Raw genomic sequence first — 22,987 nt, forward strand, 5'->3', positions numbered from 1 at the left:
ATTACATGCACGTCTTAAACACACAAATATCTGTATGACTTCTAATTTTCTGCTTCTAAACTCAGTCAAAACGGAGGTTATTGCACTCAGCCCTAAAAATCTTAGAAGCATGGTGTCTAACCAGTCTAGATGCCATTACCTTGACCTCCAGGAACACTCTAATTAAACTTTGAGACATTTTTGATGTTCAGTTTGCATATTAAACAAATGTGCAGAACCAAAGTTTAATTTAATATCCTTCTCTTCAGTTACCAGGTCTTGAATAATCACACATCATTATATTTTAAAAACCTCATAGTACCTTATTGTTCTAAGTTCTTTGCTCTCAGACTGCTGACTTACTTGTGGTTCCTATAGTTTCTCAGTGTTGAGTTTGCAGCAGAGCCTTCAGCTTTCAGGCCCGTCTTCGGTGAAATCAGCTTGCAGTTTGGATTCAGGACACAGACACCTCCTTTACTTTTAAGATAAGGCTTAAAACTTTCCTTTTTGATAAAGCTTATAGTTAGGGCTGGATCCAGTGACACTGAATCGTCCCTAAGTTATGCTGTCGTAGACTTAGACTGCTGGGGGCTTAGAGTTTCTTCTTCGTTCATCTGTTTTTCACCTAGTGAATATTTTTTAACTCTTTTTTTTATAGTTTGTCCTTTCTCCAGTCTCCCTCTGCTCTGTTCTTTTCCCCTTCATCCCCAACCCAGCATGCCAAATGGCTACCCCTCCCTGAATCTACTTCTTGATTTCTTCCTGTTAAAAGGGAGTTTTTCCTTCCCACTGTCACCAAGTGCTTCAACATCTGTATTGACTGATATTTAGGGGTTCTCTCTAACATATTGGGATCTTTAACCTATTATATAAAAAGGTAACAGTTGAGGTGACAGCTGGTTTTACTTGTCACTATATAAATAAAACTGAATTAAATGAACTGACATTTTGCAAAAGTTCACATTTGGGGTGCTTCAGTGTCATCTTTCTGCCTTTGTATCATTTTCAGATCCTTGGTATTGAGTATTAGCGCAGTTTAAAGAGTATGACAACTTATCTCGATCAGAAACTGCCAACACATGATAATTCATGATAAATAATTATAATGCATAACAAATAATTCTGCCCTGCCTTAAACAGTGAATTAATTTTAAGGAGGCAAAGTTCTGAGGCTTATTGCTTTAGAGTGTTGCCCAAGCTTTTCTTCTGTTTGCAGGAGTAAACAGGAGTAGTTGCTGTCAGGGTCCTGGGACTGGGCGACCCAGGATCTCTGAGCAGTTATGAATTATATTATTATTATCATTATTATATGTATTTTGGTGTTGCTTCCCTTCTCTGTGCTTGTGTGTGTATATATGTGTGTGTGGCTGAGCACCCGTTTATAGGCGGCGTCAGGCCTGGAGGGTGTGGTCCTGCAAGGGGACTGGCCACACCCGAAGCCACACACCTGCTGCTGATCAGGCCTCGTCGGGGGAGCTACTTAAGAGAGTCTTGGAGCTCCCACCGACGCGGGATCATTGCATGAGACTCCACGTTAGTCGTCCTGTTACCGAGTTAGTGTGTGTATGCCCGCAAGTTGTATGTGTCCTGACGGCTGCGTCTTTTGTTTCCCGCAGGAGGAGCGTGGAAGACACGGGAGCAGCGAGCACCGGGGGGTGCTGACACGGGAGCGGAGAGCACAGAAACACTGACTATTCACGGGGAGACACGACACGGGAGTCTGGGAGAACACGGGGATTTATTGCTACGTTGTTTTTCACTTTGTAAATAAACACTGCCTATACATAGAGCACCGCGCCTGGGTCCTCCTTCCCCACTCCTTCCACGGTGTGCCATGCCATACCGTGACAGTTGCTTATTTTCTCTACAATAAATAAATAATGTGAAGATGCCTGTTAAAGTTCAAGGGCATGTCTATATCTTTACATTACTTTATTTATTAGTCAAACCAATAAAAATAAGCAGAAAATTAAATGCATATTATTCTCAGTGTGACATTTGGACTTTTTTGTTTTAAAGAGAGCTGTGTGGTACGAAAAATAATGTTATAAATAATGCCACCTAAAGGTCGATCTAAGAATTGTGCGTAATTGCCTGTTGTTATGCACAATTCTTAGGTCCGTTAGGAACTATTGGCTGGACGTCGATTTTCTTATACAGAAAAACAAGACATTTAATGCTAAACTAAATTAATATGATAAATGTCGCTAGACTCTTCAGCTGTCTGAATCAATTTTTGACATTTTTTTTGAGTCAAAACAGTTTTAAAGGTCTTCTCTGAGTTCGAGATCCAAGTAAAGCTAAAAACCTGTTGTTTTTTCTGCATTTATTTGTTTACCGTACTATGAGTTAAGATATATGAGGCTATATAAAATAATAAATAAATAAATAACCTCCTGAGAACCAGTCTATTCATTTATATCCTCTGTAATGGACATTTGTTTTTTGTCTTTATCTTTCGACTTATTTGAGCTACCCTATAAGTCCATAAATACTAAATAGAGGAAATCCCGGGATTTCCATTGGTATCTGATTTTGTGTCTTTTATCTCCAAAGAGGAAGGAAATAACAAAAGAAAAGGTTTAATTGAGAAGATTCTTTTTTTCCTTTATTCTCAGAAGGATGAATAATGTGTTGAAATGTTCAGTACCCCAGGCTTTGTTTTGCTGTCGGTGTCGGATGAATTAAGGCGGAGCAGTAGACCCCATCACAAGCTTCTTTCATCACTCTTTCCCCCCTGCACCCCAGAAAACACACATTTCTCTGCAGCTTAAGTAGGCGAGTACCCCTCTCAGCCAACACAAGTCACAGTAACAGGGCCAGCGTATCAGTGCCGTTGCCACATCAGTGGCATCTTTAGCTTCATATTCGTGTGATCAACCCCGTGTGAGTTTTAGTCCAGTGCGCGGGGAACTTTACACAGAAACAAAGGAAATCTGGCACCAAGTAAACTATTTAAATGGGGGAACAGATGACCACAAACGGCAAGAATGGCACCTCCACAGCTTGTGTGCCAAACAGTCACCCAGAGAAGGCTGAAGAGGTGGAAGGAAGGGGGCACTGGGGAACCAAAGCCGAGTTCATATTGACTGTGATGGGTGCGATCATTGGACCCGGGAATGTGTGGAGGTTCCCCTACCTGTGCTACAGAAACGGAGGAGGTGGGTGAAAGAAACGCTCTTAGTCGTCAAGCACATTTTGTCCACCAGTATTTTTTTCCTCCGTGCGTTAGAACGAAAAATTCCGCCTTTCTTACAGGTGTGTTTTTCATCCCATACATCTTGTTCATATTCACGTGCGGGATCCCCCTCTTTTTCCTTGAGACTGCCTTGGGACAGTACACTAGCCAGGGGGGAATTACTTGCTGGAGAAGGATTTGTCCGCTCTTTCAAGGTAATTAAAATAAACTCCCCCAAATTTTTCTCCGAAATGTCAGTCATACTTTATATATATTCAGTGAGTCCTTATATTTGTCAACGGGCTTGTATCCTAGTCTATTTTTTATGCGTGCTCGATTATTCCCCTAGAAACAGAGCTGAGACCGCCTCCGTGTCCAAAAATGGTCTCGGTCCAACAACAAACAGTGTTGAGGCAAGGTGCCAGAGGGAAGTTGTTTACACTTCCAGTAGGAAAGTAATCACTGCTACTGGAAGAGGAAGAATGATAAATTATTTATGCTCATGTAAAAGATTATTACACGCATGATTGTTAAGTGTAAGAACCACATGAATGCATTTCATAAATATGTTGGTTACGTTCCATTTATATTCCTGCTTCATTGCACAACGACCTTATTTATATAATTAGACCTCTGCAAAGAGAAAGTGTTTACACAGTGTTTCGACTGACATTGCACTTGTATATAGCTTACGTCTGCGGTGTTTCCTTTGCGCACCTCTTAGCTCTTAGGTGCTGTGCAAGAACAGAACAGTTTCAATAATTGGCCATTACCAATTTTATTTATGTGTTTGTTCATTTTAGGCATGGGCTATGCCAGTCACTTAATCATCGCATTCAGTGCAACATCTTATATTATAATCTTGGCATGGGCGTTCTTTTACCTGTTCCAGTCTTTCAGTGGGGATTTGCCTTGGGCCACATGTGGACACTACTGGAACACAGGTACTACAGTACTGGTATATTCTAAAAAGCAGTGACTATTGTATGCATTGCTTGTTGTGTGCTGTAATAGTTTTGAATATAGAATATATGAAATATAATTTGAAGGCAACACCTTTGACACTGTAAATGGGCATTTTTACTTTGCTGATGTTTTATTTCCACATCAGTCCAGCTCTGAGGTCCTTACACTGGCTGCCTGTCCGTCAGAGGATAGACTTTAAAGTTCTGATGCTGGCCTATAAAGCTCTGAATGGTTTAGGACCAAAATACATCAATGACCTCCTGACCCAGTATGAACCATCCAGATCCCTCAGGTCATCTGGATCCGGTCTTTTATCAGTTCCCAGAGTCAGAACCAGACACGGAGAAGCTGCATTCAGCTTTTATGCTCCTTATATCTGGAACAAACTCCCAGAAAGCCTCAGATCAGCTGAAACACTCAGTTTATTTAAATCCAGGTTGAAGACTCACCTGTTCTCAGCTGCATTTGAATAAAGCACCAAATCCACACTTTAAGCTTAAATTTCAAAACTTACATTTAACTACTGATTTTATCTACTGTTCTGATTTTATCTGTTTTGATTTTATATACTGTTGTTTGTTTGTTTGTTTGTTAATTAGTTAGTTAGTTTATTTGCTTGTTTTAATCAATTTTAAATCATGCTTTTTATTTGTTCTTGTTTCTAATGTCTCTGTAAAGCACTTTGAATCACCTTGTTGTTGAATTGTGCTATACAAATAAACTTGCCTTGCCTTCCCTATACCAGACTCATGCTTGGACTTAAGCCATCTGAATCTGAGTATGACGTCCAGACTGAACACTACTCTTCCTGTTGTGGAGTTCTGGCAGTAAGCATATAGTCAACTCACACAAGTTAAACAGAATGCTCCCCCCTCCTCCCCTTTTTCACTCCCCTCCCTCACTTGTCTCGTTCCCTCTCTCCTCCTTTCTTTATGATCATTTTCAGATGTTTTCTTTTAACTCTCCACTTCCTCCCACACTTTTTTTTCCCTCATTCGTCAGTCATCCAATCTAGCACTCAGTTTTCTTCCCTCCCAATTTCCACATGTCCTTCCCTTTCACCTGCCATTCATTTGTGGTCTCCTGGTCTCCCTCTCACCCACATTACTGCTCCCTTCATTTGACCAGGCGTCGGGTTTTAAAGGTCTCTGGTGGTATTGAGGAAGTTGGGGGCTTGCGATGGGAACTGGTCCTTTGTCTCATCCTCAGCTGGATTATCTGCTACTTTTGTGTTTGGAAGGGTATCAAGTCGACAGGAAAGGTTAGTAATTTAAAAACTGAACATCTTATTTTTTTTTTAAAATTTTTTCCTTTAAAAAAACAAACAAGAAAAGTTGTAATAGTATATCATAAAACCATTCTAAAAAGATTTTAAAAGTCCTGATAGTGTGGCCTTGTGAAAGAATGTACATTAAAAAAAATAACAGAGGATTTAATCTAGAGCCTTGTGGAACACCGTGCTTGTTGACAGCAAACAAGCAACAAAAAACAGTGACTCAGTACAAAAATCCAAGATGTCTGAATTAGCAATAAAAGAGCCTTTATTAAAAATCTAATCAATTTTTATTAGAGGGTTGCAGAATGTATGTATTTCCACATAAAATATGTATACATCATTGGGTTGTTTTATATTTGAAGGCTAAACCAAGGTTATTAGAGCTAATGTTACCGGCACCAGACCTAGGGGAATCTGGACCGGCAGCAAGCGGCACACAGGCTAGAGAGCACTGCGTAGCCAAATATGAGCAAACTGTGGATTAATAGAGAGGACACTGAAGTTAGCGTCTTGCTCAGGCCGGAGCTCATTTATTTCTGCACATATACACAATACAAATCACACTAGACCATGCATTCTTCCCATAAAATAACAGAGTTCATAAACAAAAATAAAGTTACAAAAAGCATTCTCTCAAAAGCAAAATAAACACAAACTAATTCAAAATGACTTTACATACTCACAACTTAAACAAAACACTCACAGTTAAAGCATAACAACATACCAAAATAACCCATCTCACATTCACACAACCTTTCCCCACATTCGCGCCATATACGCTATTACTTTTGAACATGGCGTCCCTTGAACGCAACACAACATGGCGGCAGACGACTGCAAACGTTGTTTCACCAACAAAAAGCTTTCCCCTTAATACATGTACTCAGTACTGCTTGGCTAACACTAAAACAACCACTACAACACATTTTCGGAAGTCGCAGGTTGCCACTGTCATAGCATATACTTATAGTGCTACGTAGCATTATAGCATTATGCCGATGATACACTAATACTCATTACAACGAAATACCACAAAACAACATCATCACTCTCATCTCAAAATATAGCCGAACAGTTGTTACTCAACTTACATGACATTTAGAACCAGTTCGGTAACATAAAAGTTTGTTTGTCAGTACCTGTGGATTAATAGAGAGGACACTGAAGTTAGCGTCTTGCTCAGGCCGGAGCTCATTTATTTCTGAGCTGCGCATGCGCAGAGCCGATAGCTAGAGTCTCTCTGGTAGTTCCACAGCAGTGCAAGAGCACCATCTACTGGCATAATGAAATATAACCAATATAACAACACATAACAATGTCAAAATAAGTCACAATAATAAACAAAAAATAAGGGGGTAATTGGTTTTCTTACAAAAATAAACATGTAGCTTTTTTCAACCTGCTACACTAACTCAAACTAAACTAAAAACTAACATGAGGCAGCTTAGTTAAATAAAATAAAAATAAATACTAGGCTTTTGAAAAAAAAAAAAAAAGAAAACAAAGTAAAATGTTTTGTGAAATTGGAAATAGAAATATAATAAAATATTGAGGGACTCACTTTTAGTATTTGTTCATTTTAAAATTTCAAACTAGCATAATAAGGATTTGATGTGCGTTTTTATTGAGACTTTGGATGTCTAAGACTGACTTTCTGAAATCTTGCTTGTGACCTATGCTTTCTATATAATCTTAAAAAGACTAAAACTAACACTAAACAAATACAAATAAACTGAAACAAACAGAACATTTTCAACATTTTCAAACAATAAAGACTAAACTGAAATCATCAAACCCATTCTAAAAACCAAATAAAAGGCAAGGCAAGGCAAGTTTATTTGTATAGCACAATTCAACAACAAGGTGATTCAAAGTGCTTTACAGAGACATTAGAAACAAGAACAAATAAAAAGCATGATTTAAAATTGATTAAAACAAGCAAATAAACTAACTAACTAATTAACAAACAACCAAACAACAGTATATAAAATCAAAACAGATAAAATCAGAACAATAGATAAAATCAGTAGTTAAATGTAAGTTTTGAAATTTAAGCTTAAAAGTGTGGATTTGGTGCTTTATTCAAATGCAGCTGAGAACAGGTGAGTCTTCAACCTGGATTTAAATAAACTGAGTGTTTCAGCTGATCTGAGGTTTTCTGGGAGTTTGTTCCAGATATAAGGAGCATAAAAGCTGAATGCAGCTTCTCCGTGTCTGGTTCTGACTCTGGGAACTGATAAAAGACCGGATCCAGATGACCTGAGGGATCTGGAAGGTTCATACTGGGTCAGGAGGTCATTGATGTATTTTGGTCCTAAACCATTCACAGCTTTATAGACCAGCATCAGGACTTTAAAGTCTATCCTCTGACGGACAGGCAGCCAGTGTAAAGACCTCAGAGCTGGACTGATGTGGTCCACTTTTTTGGTCTTAGTGAGGACTCGAGCAGCAGAGTTCTGAATGAGCTGTAGTTGTCTGACTGATTTTTTAGGTAGACCTGTAAAGATGCTGTTACAGTAATCAAGCCTACTAAAGATGAATGCATGGACTAGTTTTTCCAGGTCCTGTTGAGACATCAGATCTTTTATCCTTGAAATGCTATATATAAAAAAAAAATAGAAAATGCAAAACTATAATAACTCTGTGCTAAATGGGTATTGTGTTAGCTTGGGTAAAACTCTAACATCAGAAAAGCATAGTTTTATTCTCTGTTTTACTCATGCTTTAACATCTGGTCAAATTACACAGTAAGTATCAGCTGTATAATTGGCAATTAGAACCATTGATTCATGTATTTTTGAAGACATTTTCACATAGTTATAAAGCAAATAACTGCACTGTTGCACTGTTAAGACACTAACACAGGAGGTACAAGCAACCATTGAAAAAAAATTTTTTTTTTCTTCTGATTGTTGAAACTTTTGGCTAGTGGCTGCTGTAGCTTGCATGGTGCACGGGGTGAGTATTGCCCCATGACACAAACTGACGTCTGCAAACTCACATCCTACAATTCTCTATGTTAATGCATGCATTAGAAACACTAGAATAAAGGCACACAAACACAGTAGCTACTGGAGGGCACAGCACATTAAGTCAGTGTGTCATTACCCAGTCTTACATACCCATGCTTGATCAGGACTTGTTTTCATATTTTGATCTATACTGCTACCCCGTTATCCACATTTTTTCAATGTACAGTACAATTTGATAAATGTTGCTCAATAGGAGTTGCTCAGTATACATGATACAGCAGGGAAAAGCACTTTGCACATTCATCCAAAATTGAATGTGACAGATGTGACATCTGCAGCTGTTTCCTAACCCACTTATATGTCCAAGCACTGGTCCGTCTCCTGCTCCCAGTTTTCCTGTATACCTGTATTATAAGTGTCATTACTGCCTGATGTAATTGTCTGTCATAGCTACCCATCTCATGCCATTTATCTTGAATTTTGTTGCTAGCAATGCTTGTTGTGACACGTGCTGTTGTCCTTTTTTATGAAGAAGATGAAGGAAGTCTTTTTCTGGCTACATAAATGAATATACTCAGTCTCCAAATAGTCAAATGAATGTTCTTTGTTCTTTTAGGACACTGCTGAACATGCAGCAGCTATGTCTCCATCCTCTATTCAGTTTACATTTCAGATGCTTGCATGAAAACCATCTATGAACTCATTTGAATTAATCTGATACTGAAGTGTATGGTTTTCAAACTTGTCATTCATGAAATTTATGAGTAAAGGGGACAAGATTCAATGTTACAGTGGGGCAAAAAAGTATTTAGTCAGCCACCGATTGTGCAAGTTCCCCCACTTAAAATGATGACAGAGGTCAGTAATTTGCACCAGAGGTACACTTCAACTGTGAGAGACAGAATGTGAAAAAAAAATCCATGAATCCACATGGTAGGATTTGTAAAGAATTTATTCGTAAATTAGGGTGGAAAATAAGTATTTGGTCAATAACAAAAATACAACTCAATACTTTGTAACATAACCTTTGTTGGCAATAACAGAGGTCAAACGTTTACTATAGGTCTTTACCAGGTTTGCACACACAGTAGCTGGTATTTTGGCCCATTCCTCCATGCAGATCTTCTGGAGAGCAGTGATGTTTTGGGGCTGTCGCCAAAACATCAACTCCCGCCACAGATTTTCTATGGGGTTGAGGTCTGGAGACTGGCTAGGCCACTCCAGGACTTTCAAATGCTTCTTACGGAGCCACTCCTTTGTTGCCCGGGTGGTGTGTTTTGGATCATTGTCATGTTGGAAGACCCAGCCTCGTTTCATCTTCAAAGTTCTCACTGATGGAAGGAGGTTTTGGCTCAAAATCTCACGATACATGGCCCCATTCATTCTGTCCTTAACACGGATCAGTCGTCCTGTCCCCTTGGCAGAAAAACAGCCCCATAGCATGATGTTTCCACCCCCATGCTTCACAGTAGGTATGGTGTTCTTGGGATGCAACTCAGTATTCTTCGTCCTCCAAACACGACGAGTTGAGTTTATACCAAAAAGTTCTACTTTGGTTTCATCTGACCACATGACATTCTCCCAATCCTCTGCTGTATCATCCATGTGCTCTCTGGCAAACGTCAGACGGGCCTGGACATGCACTGGCTTCAGCAGCGGAACACGTCTGGCACTGCGGGATTTGATTCCCTGCCGTTGTAGTGTGTTACTGATGGTGACCTTTGTTACTTTGGTCCCAGCTCTCTGCAGGTCATTCACCAGGTCCCCCCGTGTGGTTCTGGGATCTTTGCTCACCGTTCTCATGATCATTTTGACCCCACGGGATGAGATCTTGCGTGGAGCCCCAGATCGAGGGAGATTATCAGTGGTCTTGTATGTCTTCCATTTTCTGATGATTGCTCCCACAGTTGATTTTTTCACACCATGGCGGAGTTTGGAGTCTGACTGTTTGAGGCTGTGGACAGGTGTCTTTTATACAGATGATGAGTTCAAACAGGTGCCATTCATACCGGTAACGAGTGGGGGACAGAAAAGCGTCTTACAGAAGACGTTACAGGTCTGTGAGAGCCAGAGATTTTCCATGTTTGAGGTGACCAAATACTTATTTTCCACCCTAATTTACGAATAAATTCTTTACAAATCCTACCATGTGAATTCATGGATTTTCTTTTCACATTCTGTCTCTCACAGTTGAAGTGTACCTCTGGTGCAAATTACTGACCTCTGTCATCATTTTAAGTGGGGGAACTTGCACAATTGGTGGCTGACTAAATACTTTTTTGCCCCACTGTATGTGTGCAGTGTGTGACAGGTTTCTTATTGTAAGATCTAAATGGTGCAAAATCGATACAAAGCATAACTTGGCTGGGGTCAGTTGAAGTTTCTTTCAACTTTCCAAAGAACAGTTTTGGCAAAGTATTTAGTAAGCTTTACACCATGTTTTAAAGCACTGATTAGTAATATCAGAAGAGCAGCTATAAAGAAAAGCTGTTGGTGTGATTTTTATCATTTCAAAAGGTAAGTAATATTCACGTTTAAGCTAAACATTACACTGGAAGTTATAGTGATCTGATTAACGTTGTGGGAACTGTTTATTTCAAGAGTAATACACCCAAGATGCTACTAATGTGCCACACCAAAGCTGGATTTAGGAAAGCAAGTGTGCAATACAGTAAAACTAAAGAAAAAAATATGAATAAAATAATGAAATGACAGGTCAAAACAAACTATAACTTTCTTTACCATCTCTTTTCTCTGTTTTTTTTTTTTTTTTTCAGGCAGCCTACTTTACAGCAACCTTCCCCTATGTCATGCTATTTGTTTTGCTTATACGTGGTGTTACCCTCCCAGGGGCAAAGGATGGGATCATTTATTACCTCTACCCTGACATTTCTCGCCTGTTAGATGCCCAGGTAAAGAAAATAGAGACCCGAGATCAAAAAAGCTAGATGTTTTACAGTGACATTCATGCACTACAGACACACACACGATGATTTTGTTTGACCTTTCCAGGTGTGGATGGATGCTGGCACTCAAATCTTCTTCTCTTATGCCATTGGCCTTGGTTTCCTCACTTCTCTTGGGAGTTATAACACTTACAACAACAACTGTTATAAGTAAGTCCAGTACTAACTGTCATAAAGATCATTATGATCATCTTTTAAGTTGAGCATCAGCATCTACAACATCTGTGTCTAAGTATTTCTACTTACCATATTCATTTTATTGCAGGGACTGTTTCTACTTGTGTCTGCTGAACAGTGCCACGAGCATTGTGGCAGGCTTTGCCATTTTCTCTGTGTTGGGTTTCATGACATATGAACAAGGAGTGGATATTTCTGAAGTAGCAGAATCAGGCATGTACTGTCTCGCTTCAGTTCAACTATATACTGGACATGAGAGTGGCAGTTTCATACATTTTCTTTGAGGCTTTCTGGTGTTGTAAAAATATTCAGGAAACCTGCATGGCAGCAAACTTTTCACCCTTTGGGAAGATCTTGTGATTCTTCTTTTCTTTCTTTCAATCATAAGAAGCTTTCTGGCAGAGCTCATATGTTGCTCTGCCATTTTATTTCTCTTTTGATATTTTGGCTTAAACTTGAATCATCTTAGTTAAGGTGAGTCTGATTAAAGCTAACCAGTGGATACTAGGAATGCAGAGGATAAAGTTGGCAACCCTGTATTATTATCAGCAGATAATAATACAGGGTTGCCAACTTTCAGGCCTTTTGGGAAGGTGGCTAATAGTTGAGGCATGTAACTATATTTATTATAGGCAATTAATTGGTATTAATTCATTTTTGGTATATATATATATATATATATATATATATATATATATATATATATATATATATATATATATATATATATATATATATATATATATATATATATATATATATATATATATATATATATATATATATATATATATATAAGTAATAATCTGGCTCATCAAACCTTAAAATTTTTCTTTTTGAGGGAATCAGTAAGACAATAATGCCAAATTAGTTTCCACAGCTAGTACACCAGTATGGCTAGGCAATAAAAGTCTATGACGCTAGAAACATGGTTGAGCAGCTGAACTAAAATAACAAGCAAAAACAGGAACTTTAAATGGATTGTACTGCAGACCACAAGGCAAACTGCTGTGGCTGACAAAACAATAACAACAAAAAAGGATGTTTTTGTAAAGAAATTGATGGATCCCTTGGCCTCTCCTTTAGCACCATAATAGAGATAAAAGCAATAAGACAGTATACTGAAGTATCCACACATAACGATTCCTGTCTGTGTCCTATAATTTACATCTTTGATCTGTCTTTACATTATTTGTTTGTAGGTCCAGGGTTGGCATTCATTGTTTACCCCCGTGCTGTAGCCATGATGCCAGTGCCCCAAGTGTGGTCGGTGTGTTTCTTCCTCATGATCATTCTGCTTGGGTTGGATAGTCAGGTACTAATCCACGTTAGAGTATGCATGAATGAAGAAATGGAATACTATGTGACTAATGAACAAACCGTGTGTTGCAATTGGTTCCTTACAGTTTGTTGGTCTGGAGTGTGTGATGACATCACTGGTTGATCTTTTTCCTTGCCTGCATCAAGGCTATAGACGTGAGCTGCTTCTGCTGGCTGTATGCTGTACCTGCTGTTTGCTGGGACTCTCCTTGGTCACTGAGGTACGTATTCAGTACAGACGGAGCTACACGATAAGAAAACATTAAGGACGTTTTTGATACTGTTTGACCGATATAGCTCTTAATGTGATTTGTAGTGAGACTGAAAGAACTATGTAAGGTATGTAGTCAACTACTAACTAAACCTTAGTTATTGACACTACATGTTTTAGTGTACAGGTAGAATCAAGGGAAGTGGCCTCTACTGGAGCACATTTAAAAAATAGGGATGAAACAGTGGGGTTAAATCCATGTATTCTGGGGGGCTAAGACAGATCTAATGAAAAATAAACGAACAGAATAAACTTATACTATAAATCTTATATCTAAACATTTAGTTTTACCTAAAAATGAGACCGCTATGGTGTGCTAACTAGAATACAGTTCATATTTAGGATTTTTTTCCCCAAGGATCCAATTTCCAAGTATGGAAAAATTCTTTTACATAGCAAGAACACGTATGTGCTCCAGATGTGAGTTTGATCAATTTTGGTTTTGGTGTAACACTATAACCCGCAACTGAAATCCTTTACTCTTGTCACTGTGCAAAACAAGTATTGCATGTTGCATTCTTGCTCTTTTATCTCCAGGATTACTGCTACTGTGGTGTATACTTTATGAATGATGCCTTTGAGTTGGGGGAGTTGTATCTGGGGATTGCGTGGGTTGCATTTGGCCACGGTTTCCATGCTAAGTAGAGCGGATGCAGCTGTCATGACTGGTGGTTGGGTATCACTTACCTTTGTAACACTGCCTTTTTATACTGGTTCCAACTTAGTATCTTAGCATGGTTCCCACTGCACTAGAGCCTCTATAGCTCCAGCTGTGACTGACGCTTCCTTCTTTTGACGTTCCAGCTCTAGAAAACAGCTGCATTTTAATTGTGTATTTGGGTCTTCTGCTCATCTAAGGTTTTTGAATATGTTGCTGTAGCTTCTCAGTACTTGCTCATATGTGTCTTGTTCTAGTAATGCACTTTAATCAGCATGTCCTGCTTGCCTGACATTCAATGCAAAGATTGTGGTTTGACGCTACAGCAATATTTCTCTTGCTCATGTTTCAGTGTAAGCTTGTGCATTAATCAATGCTTTGTTGTGTTCTTTAAATGAATTAATGGCTTTGCTGTAATATTTAACCTATTTAACACAAGCTAAAGTTAAATTTAAGGTGACAGTTAAATATATATGGCTGACATACATATGGTTTTTAATTATTTTAACTGGCAAAATAATATACACAAAATTTTGTGATTGGATACCATTTAATTATTGAAGTTCCAACCAAGATATAATAATTTATTTGATTCCAAATTACTATTAATAAGAAAAGACAAATTTAAGTTTATTTACCCCATATCAGTCACCTGAAGTAAAATAAAATTCACAATAATGCACCTCGATTGAATTTTCAAGTTTTAACACTTTCAAAATATCTATGTGGTTATTTTATTAAGGTTAAAATCATGTGCACTTAATTAACTAATTATCAGCAAGTGTGACCACGTCTATAATAGTGGATGTTTTGGCAGTTTGCTGGTCTGGAGCACTCAGGTGAGTGTTAACACTATGCCATGCTATTCTGGGAGTGGACATTTTTAAGATTAGGCCATACAATGCCCGGGAAAAAAAAACTCTAAGCCTCAGTTAGCATGTTGAAGTTTATAATAGAAAAAAAAAACTGAATAAGTAGGGCTTGCCTGGAAGGCTTACTAAGAGAAAACATTTTTTCCTCTAAAAAGAGTATGACAGATTCGGTTTAGCTTTGCAAAGCAGCATCTGAAGAAACCACAAGTATGCTGGAACAATGTCCTTTGGACAGACAAGATCAACGTGGAGATGATTAGCCATAATGCACAGAGTCACAGATGTCAAGCAACTCGTGAAGTTTACATTACTTGCTGGAGGAGGGGTGATGAATCAGGCTTGCTATGCAGCTTGCAGTCATTGAGCAGAACATGCCGTAGTATTTTAGAGTCAAATGTGAGACCAACTTGAAACTAAAGCTTGGCTGAAACTGGGCCGTGCAACAGGATAATGATTCCAAGCACAACAACAAATCCAAAACAGAATGGCTGACAAAGAAAAATAAAAATCAAGACGCTGCAATGGCCCAGACCTCAAACAGACTGAAATGCTGCAGTGGAGCCTTAACAGAGCTATGCATAAATAAATTGTTGTAGGGAAGACTTGGCTAAAGTTTCTCAGAATCAGAATATTTTATTAGTCATTGGGGAAGACTGGGCTAAAATTCTTCCACAATGACATTAGAAACCAATAAAGAAGTTATTGCTGCGAAAGGGGGTTTTATAAGGTGTTATATCATGGAGGTGCAGGCTTTTGGATTGAGCACTCATAACAAGCCAGATGATTCATTTCTTCTTTAGCCTGGAGCATGTGGTGTCTGTGTGTTCCAAAAATGTCAATTCATGACCACAGAGCAGTTTTTTACTCCATGTCCATGTTGAATGAGCTCTGGCACAGAGATACTGTAAGAGCAGTGTTTCTGGATTGTGTCCACATAAGGCTTTTTCTTTGCCTTCATCTGCATTTGTGGGTGACGTGGCAGACAATGATTTCTGGAAGTGATCCTGAGACTAGTAGTGCAGTGATTTCCATGACAGAATCATGCCTGTTTTTAATGAAGTGCTGTTTGAGAGCTTAGGGATCTCAGGCATCTAATATTAAGAATCAGCCTTGTCCATATTCAGTCTTGTTGACAGACAACATGTTATGTACACATAGATGATAAGTTGTTTACAGTCTTCACAATTTTACAATTTACAATTTGAAATTGTGAGATGGAACGGTTGGAAAAGTGAAGATGAAGTCACCTGTGTCCCAAATTTTCTTGTTGAATCGCTGCATATTGGAGAAGTGAAAATGTTTTTTAGCTGGAGGATCCGGTCTTTTAGAATCAGAATCAGAATACTTTATTAATCCCGAAGGAAATTATGGGTTACAGCAGGCAGCATGCTAATGGCGGATCCGCACTTACAAAGGAACCTTTATAAGTGTAGGGCAACTAAACTGGCCAAACGGAGCTCCAACACAAGCATAATGTAATTAGAGTACCATACCTGGAATGAATGTAGAAAAACATTAAAAGAGATGTCTTTTATCTCAAAAATCTCTTTAAAAACACCACAGAAGAGAAGTTTCTATGATGAAGCACAATGCAAAATCTGGTAGTTAAAACCACCAGCTTTACTAGATATATATATATATATTAGGAAATCAGAGTGTCATTACAGTTAGTTTGTATATATGTATATATGTATATATGTATACATATATATATATATATATATATATATATATATATATATATATATATATATATATATATATATATATATATATATATATATATATATATATATATATATATATATATATATATTACCACGGTGGTCTCCGTGGTAATCGGAGCACTAGGTGCGGTGACTCCCAAGCTAGGCGAGTGGCTCCAGCAGATCCCGGGAATAACATCGGAGATCTCTGTCCAGAAGAGCGCAGTCCTGGGAACAGCTAAGATACTGCGCAGGACCCTCAAGCTCCCAGGCCTCTGGTAGAGGACCCGAGCTTGAAGGATAAACCGCCCGCAGGGGCGTGCTGGGTGTATTATTTATTTATTTTTATATATATATATATATATATATATATATATATATAATAGGGTGCAACGATACTCGTATCGATATTGAACCGTTCGATACAGTGCTTTCGGTTTGGTACGCATATGTATCAAACAATACAAAATTTTTAATTTATTTTATCAAGTTTCCTTCTGCTGTCTGTGTTGAGCGCTCAGTGGATCTGTGCTCGACAGTGCAACCTAGGCGGAGTAGTTGAACACAGATTCACTGAGCGCAGCGCAAGCTAGCGAGACAGAAGTTGCAACATGGAAAATTGAACCTCCCCCACCCTCATTCAGATCTGGGGCCCGTTCTTCGTACGTCGTTTACTACATCCAAGATCAAATGACACATCCAAGACCAAATCATCGCGCTAACCGTGAGCTCGCTAATCCGGTTCTCCGAACACACCTGCTGTTGACGATTAGTACAGCTGGATGAAGTAATGTGAGATCACTGGGTGTCGTAAAAGGGGCTACCCATCGATAGTAGAAACATTGATCAGCAACCCTCTGATTGGTCGGCGAAAATGTCGAAGGAGCGCGCTCGGTATTTTTCGGCAGCAGAGCAAGAACTCTTGAGTGAGGGATTTCAGGAGTTTCAGAGTTTAATCAGAACACAAGGGAACACTGCAAAGGCTGCAAAAGCAAGGAGAGAGGGCTGGCAGAAAGTTGCTGACAAATTAAACTCGTAAGTGATTTAATAATAACAATAATAATGGATTGGATTTATATAGCGCTTTTCAAGGCACCCAAAGCACTTTACAATGCCACTATTCAGTCACTCTCACATTCACACACTGGTGGAGGCAGCTACGGTTGTAGCCACAGCTGCCCTGGGACAGACTGACAGAAGCGAGGCTGCCATATCGCACCATCGGCCCCTCTGGCCAACACCAGTAGGCGGTAGGGTAGATTTATTATATTACACTATATTATCCAATATTATATTACATTATATTATATTATGTTATATTATATCCCCTTACACATTAGAGCCACAACAGGACCCACTAGAACATGGGAACAAGTAAAAGTGAAATATAGGAATATTCTACAGAATGGTAATATTTATCACTTATATTGCTTTTCGTCTCTTGAAAAGAGACCCTGAAATAATCTGTTTGTTTGTTCATAACAGCAACCAAGAAAAGGGCAGAGCAAAAAAAAAAGACAGGTTGTGGTCCTGCACCCCCTCGTCAACAAGTTGGTTAAGTGAATAATACCCTCACGGGAATATTGATATCTCTCAATGAGCACACTGTCGCGCTGAGCTAAAGGATCCTGTCTATCCCGCAATATACGCTGAATTCTGAGGACTCTCCTTATCAATCTTGCACCTTCCGCAATGGGCGGCTCGCGTATACGGACAGGACATGGCTGCGACAGGCTTCCCAAATCCACCTTCGCTTTTATAGCCGTGGTCTCTCATCTTGATTACACAAAGTAATTTGCAATTACTACTCTGAAATATGACTTACATCTGTAATAATAGTACATTTCCCTTTTTTAGGAAATGACCTGTATGTATCTGTGTGAAATCAATAGAAGGATCAAGTGCTGCATTATCTTTAGTTACATTGATGTTATTTATTTATGGTGAAACAGTGGTGGAATATCGCTGTTGCTTTCGTATAAATGAAGCGGACATACCTGCGTGGCCGCGATCTAATCCTGTTTGCATAAAGTAAACCTGCTCCCGAGCAGGTTTACGCTTACGGCTCTGTTGCTATGGCAGCAAGTCCCGGATGAGCTTCGGGGAACCGAACGATCCAAGATCACGCGAAATCGTCAACAATCTAATCCAGCTAACTTACTTAGCGAGGTACGAAGAACGGGCCCCTGGCCTTTGGAACTATTTTGGTTTTCATGTGAAGTATGACCCTGAAGGTAAGCGCGTCATGGACTAAAGTAAAACAGTATGTCGGATGTGCCACACAATGCTCAATTACATGGGTGGGAACTAGTGGTTAGCGCATTTAGCTCGTTAACGTGTTGGCCGTCCAGCCCCACACATGGGGCGATCCGCGGTAGCTCGTTAATGGAGATTTGCCGTGTTGTGGCGTAAACATCACTCCAGATTAACGCTGACAGCACTAGTGGGAACACAACAAATATGACTGCACATTTACTCCGACATCATCCTAGTGCAAAGACAAGTGGAAACAGACAAAAACAACAAGCACGCATGCTACAAACTTTACCCGAGTCATTTAGACAGCCGTTAGCACATGATTCTCCTTATGGGGACCTGATATGTTTAATAATATGCTGCTGAGAATATAGCCCAGAAGAAGCGTATAGTATAGCTTTTATTTTGGAAAGAGCCATTTCTCTGTAATAAACTCTCTTTTCCAAAGATGAGTGATTTCTCGATCAGATAGATTTATTTTTTTCTTACTTTTTTGTTTCAGCAACATTAAATTTAAAAACTGCACTTTTGAGTTAAAATATATATTTATAATTTTAATAAATGACAAATTAAAAAAGCATGAACACTTTTTTGTATCGAAAAAATATCGAACTGTGACACCAAAGTATCGAACCGAACCGTGAATTTTGTGTATCATTGCACCCCTAATATATAACTGTAATGACGCTCTGATTTCCTAAATTTTAACAGAAAGAAAAAGACACTGATCAGAAGAGATTTCGTTTGATAAGGTGGATTTCAAGATTCTGGCAAAAGGCCTATAATAGTTACCCTTTTCTTGGAAAACACTTTTAATTTTAAAAACTTTGCACTGCAAAAGTTTTTAGATAACAGATCTGAGATCACTCTGGTTAAGTCTCAAAATGGCAAAGACATAATTAGGCAACATACACGGGAGCTACAACAACTTACTGTTTTCTGGTGTAATATACAATTTTACAGTATTACCATGGCAACCACAATTAGAATAAACATCAGAATTTTTATATAAGTTTTATAAGTTTGCATCTAATTGGTATAAAACCATCAAACTGCTTTAGTAAATTTTTAATTACTCTATTAAAATGTAAATTGCTCCAGTAAACCCTAAGGAAAAAAAATGCATTATAAAGTCATGCCAAGGGACATGACCAAGCATGCTTGTGTCAACTGTTGTGAGTGAGACTGAGTATGTCTGTGATTAGCTTTATTTCCTAACTTTCTTTTTATCATTGGATTTGAACGACTGTGTATTATTCCCCCTGTCCTTTTTTGTTTTTTTAGGGAGGAATGTATCTGCTCCAGCTGTTAGATCATCATGTCTGTAGTGGCACCACTCTGCTGCTTCTCTCTTTTTGCCAGTCTGTGAGCATTGGCTGGGTGTATGGTAAGTCAGACAAATAGCCAACCAATTACAGACTGTGTTGTGACAAAAAAAAAAGACGCTGCTCAGATTCAGAACAATTTTCATTGAGACAAAGACCAGCGTCTGCTTGTTTGGTATAGATTAGTTTGAAATAAATGGTTGGTCTTTCTAATAGCTCTCTTTTACCTAAAGGTGCTGATCGTTTTTATGGTAACATCTCAGACATGATTGGCTATCGTCCACACCCATTCATGAAGTACTGTTGGCGCTACATCACTCCTTTCACCTGTTTTGTAAGTCATGTCATATAATAATGTGTAATTTGTGTTTCCTTTTCCACAGTTTTGGCACTGCAGAGTATTCACACTTTTCAGTTTCACACTGAAGAATAATCCACTTTGTCTTATTTCATCACAGGGCACCTTTATCTTCTCCATTGTCAGATATTCCCCGCTGAAGTTCAGTAGCACTTATGTTTATCCACTCTGGGCCAACATCTTGGGCTGGTTCATTGCCACAGTCTCCCTCTCCCTCATTCCACTGTTTCTATTATATAAAATAATCCAGGGAAAGGGCACTCTTCGACAGGTGAGCCTTTTTTATCTCAAAAATTGTGGAATCAGTATGAGATGGCTTATATTTGATGGGGAAGGGATTCACTTTTAAGAACCATCACTGACAAAGAAAAACAATAACTTATGACATACATTGAGCATTCACTGTTTTTATTGTTTATCTATGCTTAGTTATTTTGGTGTATTAATAGACAGAATAGTTTTTATCAATGGGAAAAGCTGTTAAATGTATGAAAATGCAGTTAAAAGTCCAAAACCTATGACCCTGTTCACATTTTCCAAAGCAGTCCAGTCTGAGTTGGAGACTTTGGTTGGCTGATTCTGGCCCCTGGGTCTGAGAAAAGTGTTTGGATTTTCCCGCATTGTTAAATTCAGTGTTTGAACATTTTTAAAGAGTTTTGGGGGATGAATGACGTAATTGAATGTAGTTGTGCTTTTTTTTTGTTTAAATCTGGGCAATTATATAGAAACAGAGGTCTTAACCTGGGTATGTTCAAGAATTGTTAAATACAACTTGGACTGCATACACTGAATCCCTGCCTTTTACCAGGAGTATCAGCAGGAGATCTCAAATCAATTTACATAAGAATGGGTTTATGGAAAACACTTTTAGAATTAATACATGGAAAACAATGTATCTAGACTCTTTTTTTCTGTTTAATTAGCGAGCCTTACTCCACCATAATGTGACCGTGGCCTCTGAGTTTCATGTTAAGTCAGTTCTGTTCTACTGCTGCAAATACTTATCAGCACACTAAACGTATTTCACCTTTTTTGTGTTTTTATTACATCTTCATGAAATGTCAAATTATAATATTGTAATACTGAATTGTTCTTTTACAGGAAAACTGAATGCAATTCTTTCATTGGTTGTAAAGTTTCAAGATTGTATTTAATTGCGCCTCATATCTTCCAAAAATGTTAATCAAAAATCTATTTAAAGATGGCTTTTTTAAATCCTCAAAACAATTACAATCTACAATTTATCCTTTCTTTCCTCAGCGTTTCTTAGAGCTCTGCCAGCCTGTAGACGAACCGCTGTTTGATCAAAACCTCCATCTTGCTTTGGGACGAGATGGTACAGCAGACCACACAGACCTCGCTTCTTTATCATGCAATGGGGAAAACACTCAATGAACACAATAACATAACGGACATTGTAAATTACTCTCTGCTCTTCTGAGCTTTTATCCATCTAATGAAACTTAAAGAGTGCTTTGAAAAGAACAAACATGCCCTGAAATTTTTACCTACAGCTTTCACATTTGTACCTTACCTTAGTTTACCTTTATCTAATTATATTTCATCTTTAAGCTTTAATATCTTCAATAGCAATAAACATATATTATCAAAATATATTAGAACAAGCTTATATACTGTTTATATAGTTTGTCTTAAGCGAGCTGAATAATAGAACTGCACACACACACACACACACACACACACACACACACACACACACACACATATAATTTTAAGCTGCGTTACCATTTCATATGAATAAATAAATCCCATGTAGTGATGGGATCAAAATGCTGGCATTCTGATCCATGAGAAGGCAACTCTGTAGTCAGTACTACATTATTCCATGACTAAAGTACTCATGTAGTACCCATCTGTAAACTCAGGCGTAGTTTTGAACTCATCTGTTAATTCTTGTAACTGTATCTAGACCGTTTACCAAATCTGTCCAGACAATTGTTACTATTAATTCAATTATTATTTTTTATTATTTTGTATCGGTATTGTTTGTTTTGCTTAGTCACTTTGTTCATTTCATTTCAGTTTCAAATATTTAAAAGTGTTTGCTTCTTCATTTTTTCCATAACATGGAGGGTTTTGTATTAAATTCAGAATGTGATTTGCAATAATGACGTCCCAGTCTCAAAAAACACATTCTTCTTGTGGTGTTGTGTTGATAATTTTGACCAAAGGGACAGACTAAAGCTGAAGAAATTTTCTGTATATTATTATTTTAGCTTAGATTCAATACGATATGAAAAGTGGAAAAAGCAGCCAAAATCTACAGAAAGGCTGAAGACCACTTAAAAATTCTACAAGAATATTTTGCTCCTTGTAGGGTAGGTAACTGTATTGATCTGACAATGGAAATTGTTGTGTTACCGCAGCAATATAAAGAATAGGAAGCAAATGAAGAAATGAGGAGTGGCTTCCAACGTACTGTAAGTATTTCTGTTTCGCAATTTCTTGAATGAAAAAATTAACCCTAAATATTTTTTTGTGCAATAAAGCAGATTATTTAATTATTTTATTAAAGAGAAAGAGAAAATAAATATTTTCCACTTAGTGAACCAAACTATAATTTATATATATATATATAATTACAAAGTGTGTGTCTGTTGGTAAAATAAGTGTTGGACACGTCACCAGTTTTCAAAGTAAATATATTTCTAAAGGTGCTATTGACACGAAATTATCACTTGGTGCC

The 22,987-nt window shown here is 38.1% G+C and overlaps 1 protein-coding gene and 1 long non-coding RNA gene across 2 annotated transcripts; both read left to right on the forward strand.

Annotated features, from left to right (window-relative positions):
• Positions 1-254: 254 nt before the first annotated feature.
• LOC145431450 (uncharacterized) lies at positions 255-2,382 on the forward strand. Its single transcript, XR_013911750.1, has 2 exons — positions 255-1,512; positions 1,596-2,382. It is a non-coding gene; the product is annotated as an uncharacterized LOC145431450 (long non-coding RNA).
• A 350-nt stretch (positions 2,383-2,732) lies between these two features.
• LOC113030279 (sodium- and chloride-dependent GABA transporter 2-like) lies at positions 2,733-22,406 on the forward strand. Its single transcript, XM_026181556.2, has 14 exons — positions 2,733-3,140; positions 3,238-3,372; positions 3,961-4,101; positions 4,869-4,950; positions 5,252-5,384; positions 11,149-11,283; positions 11,384-11,487; positions 11,603-11,727; positions 12,717-12,829; positions 12,921-13,055; positions 19,882-19,984; positions 20,156-20,256; positions 20,381-20,551; positions 21,541-22,406. Exons 1-14 carry the CDS (start codon positions 2,939-2,941, stop codon positions 21,673-21,675), a joined length of 1,815 nt encoding a protein of 604 aa, XP_026037341.2. The 5' UTR covers positions 2,733-2,938; the 3' UTR covers positions 21,676-22,406.
• Positions 22,407-22,987: the final 581 nt, after the last annotated feature.

The sequence above is a fragment of the Astatotilapia calliptera genome, chromosome 10 (genome assembly GCF_964374335.1).
Source record: "Astatotilapia calliptera chromosome 10, fAstCal68.1, whole genome shotgun sequence".
NCBI classification, from domain to species: domain Eukaryota; kingdom Metazoa; phylum Chordata; class Actinopteri; order Cichliformes; family Cichlidae; genus Astatotilapia; species Astatotilapia calliptera.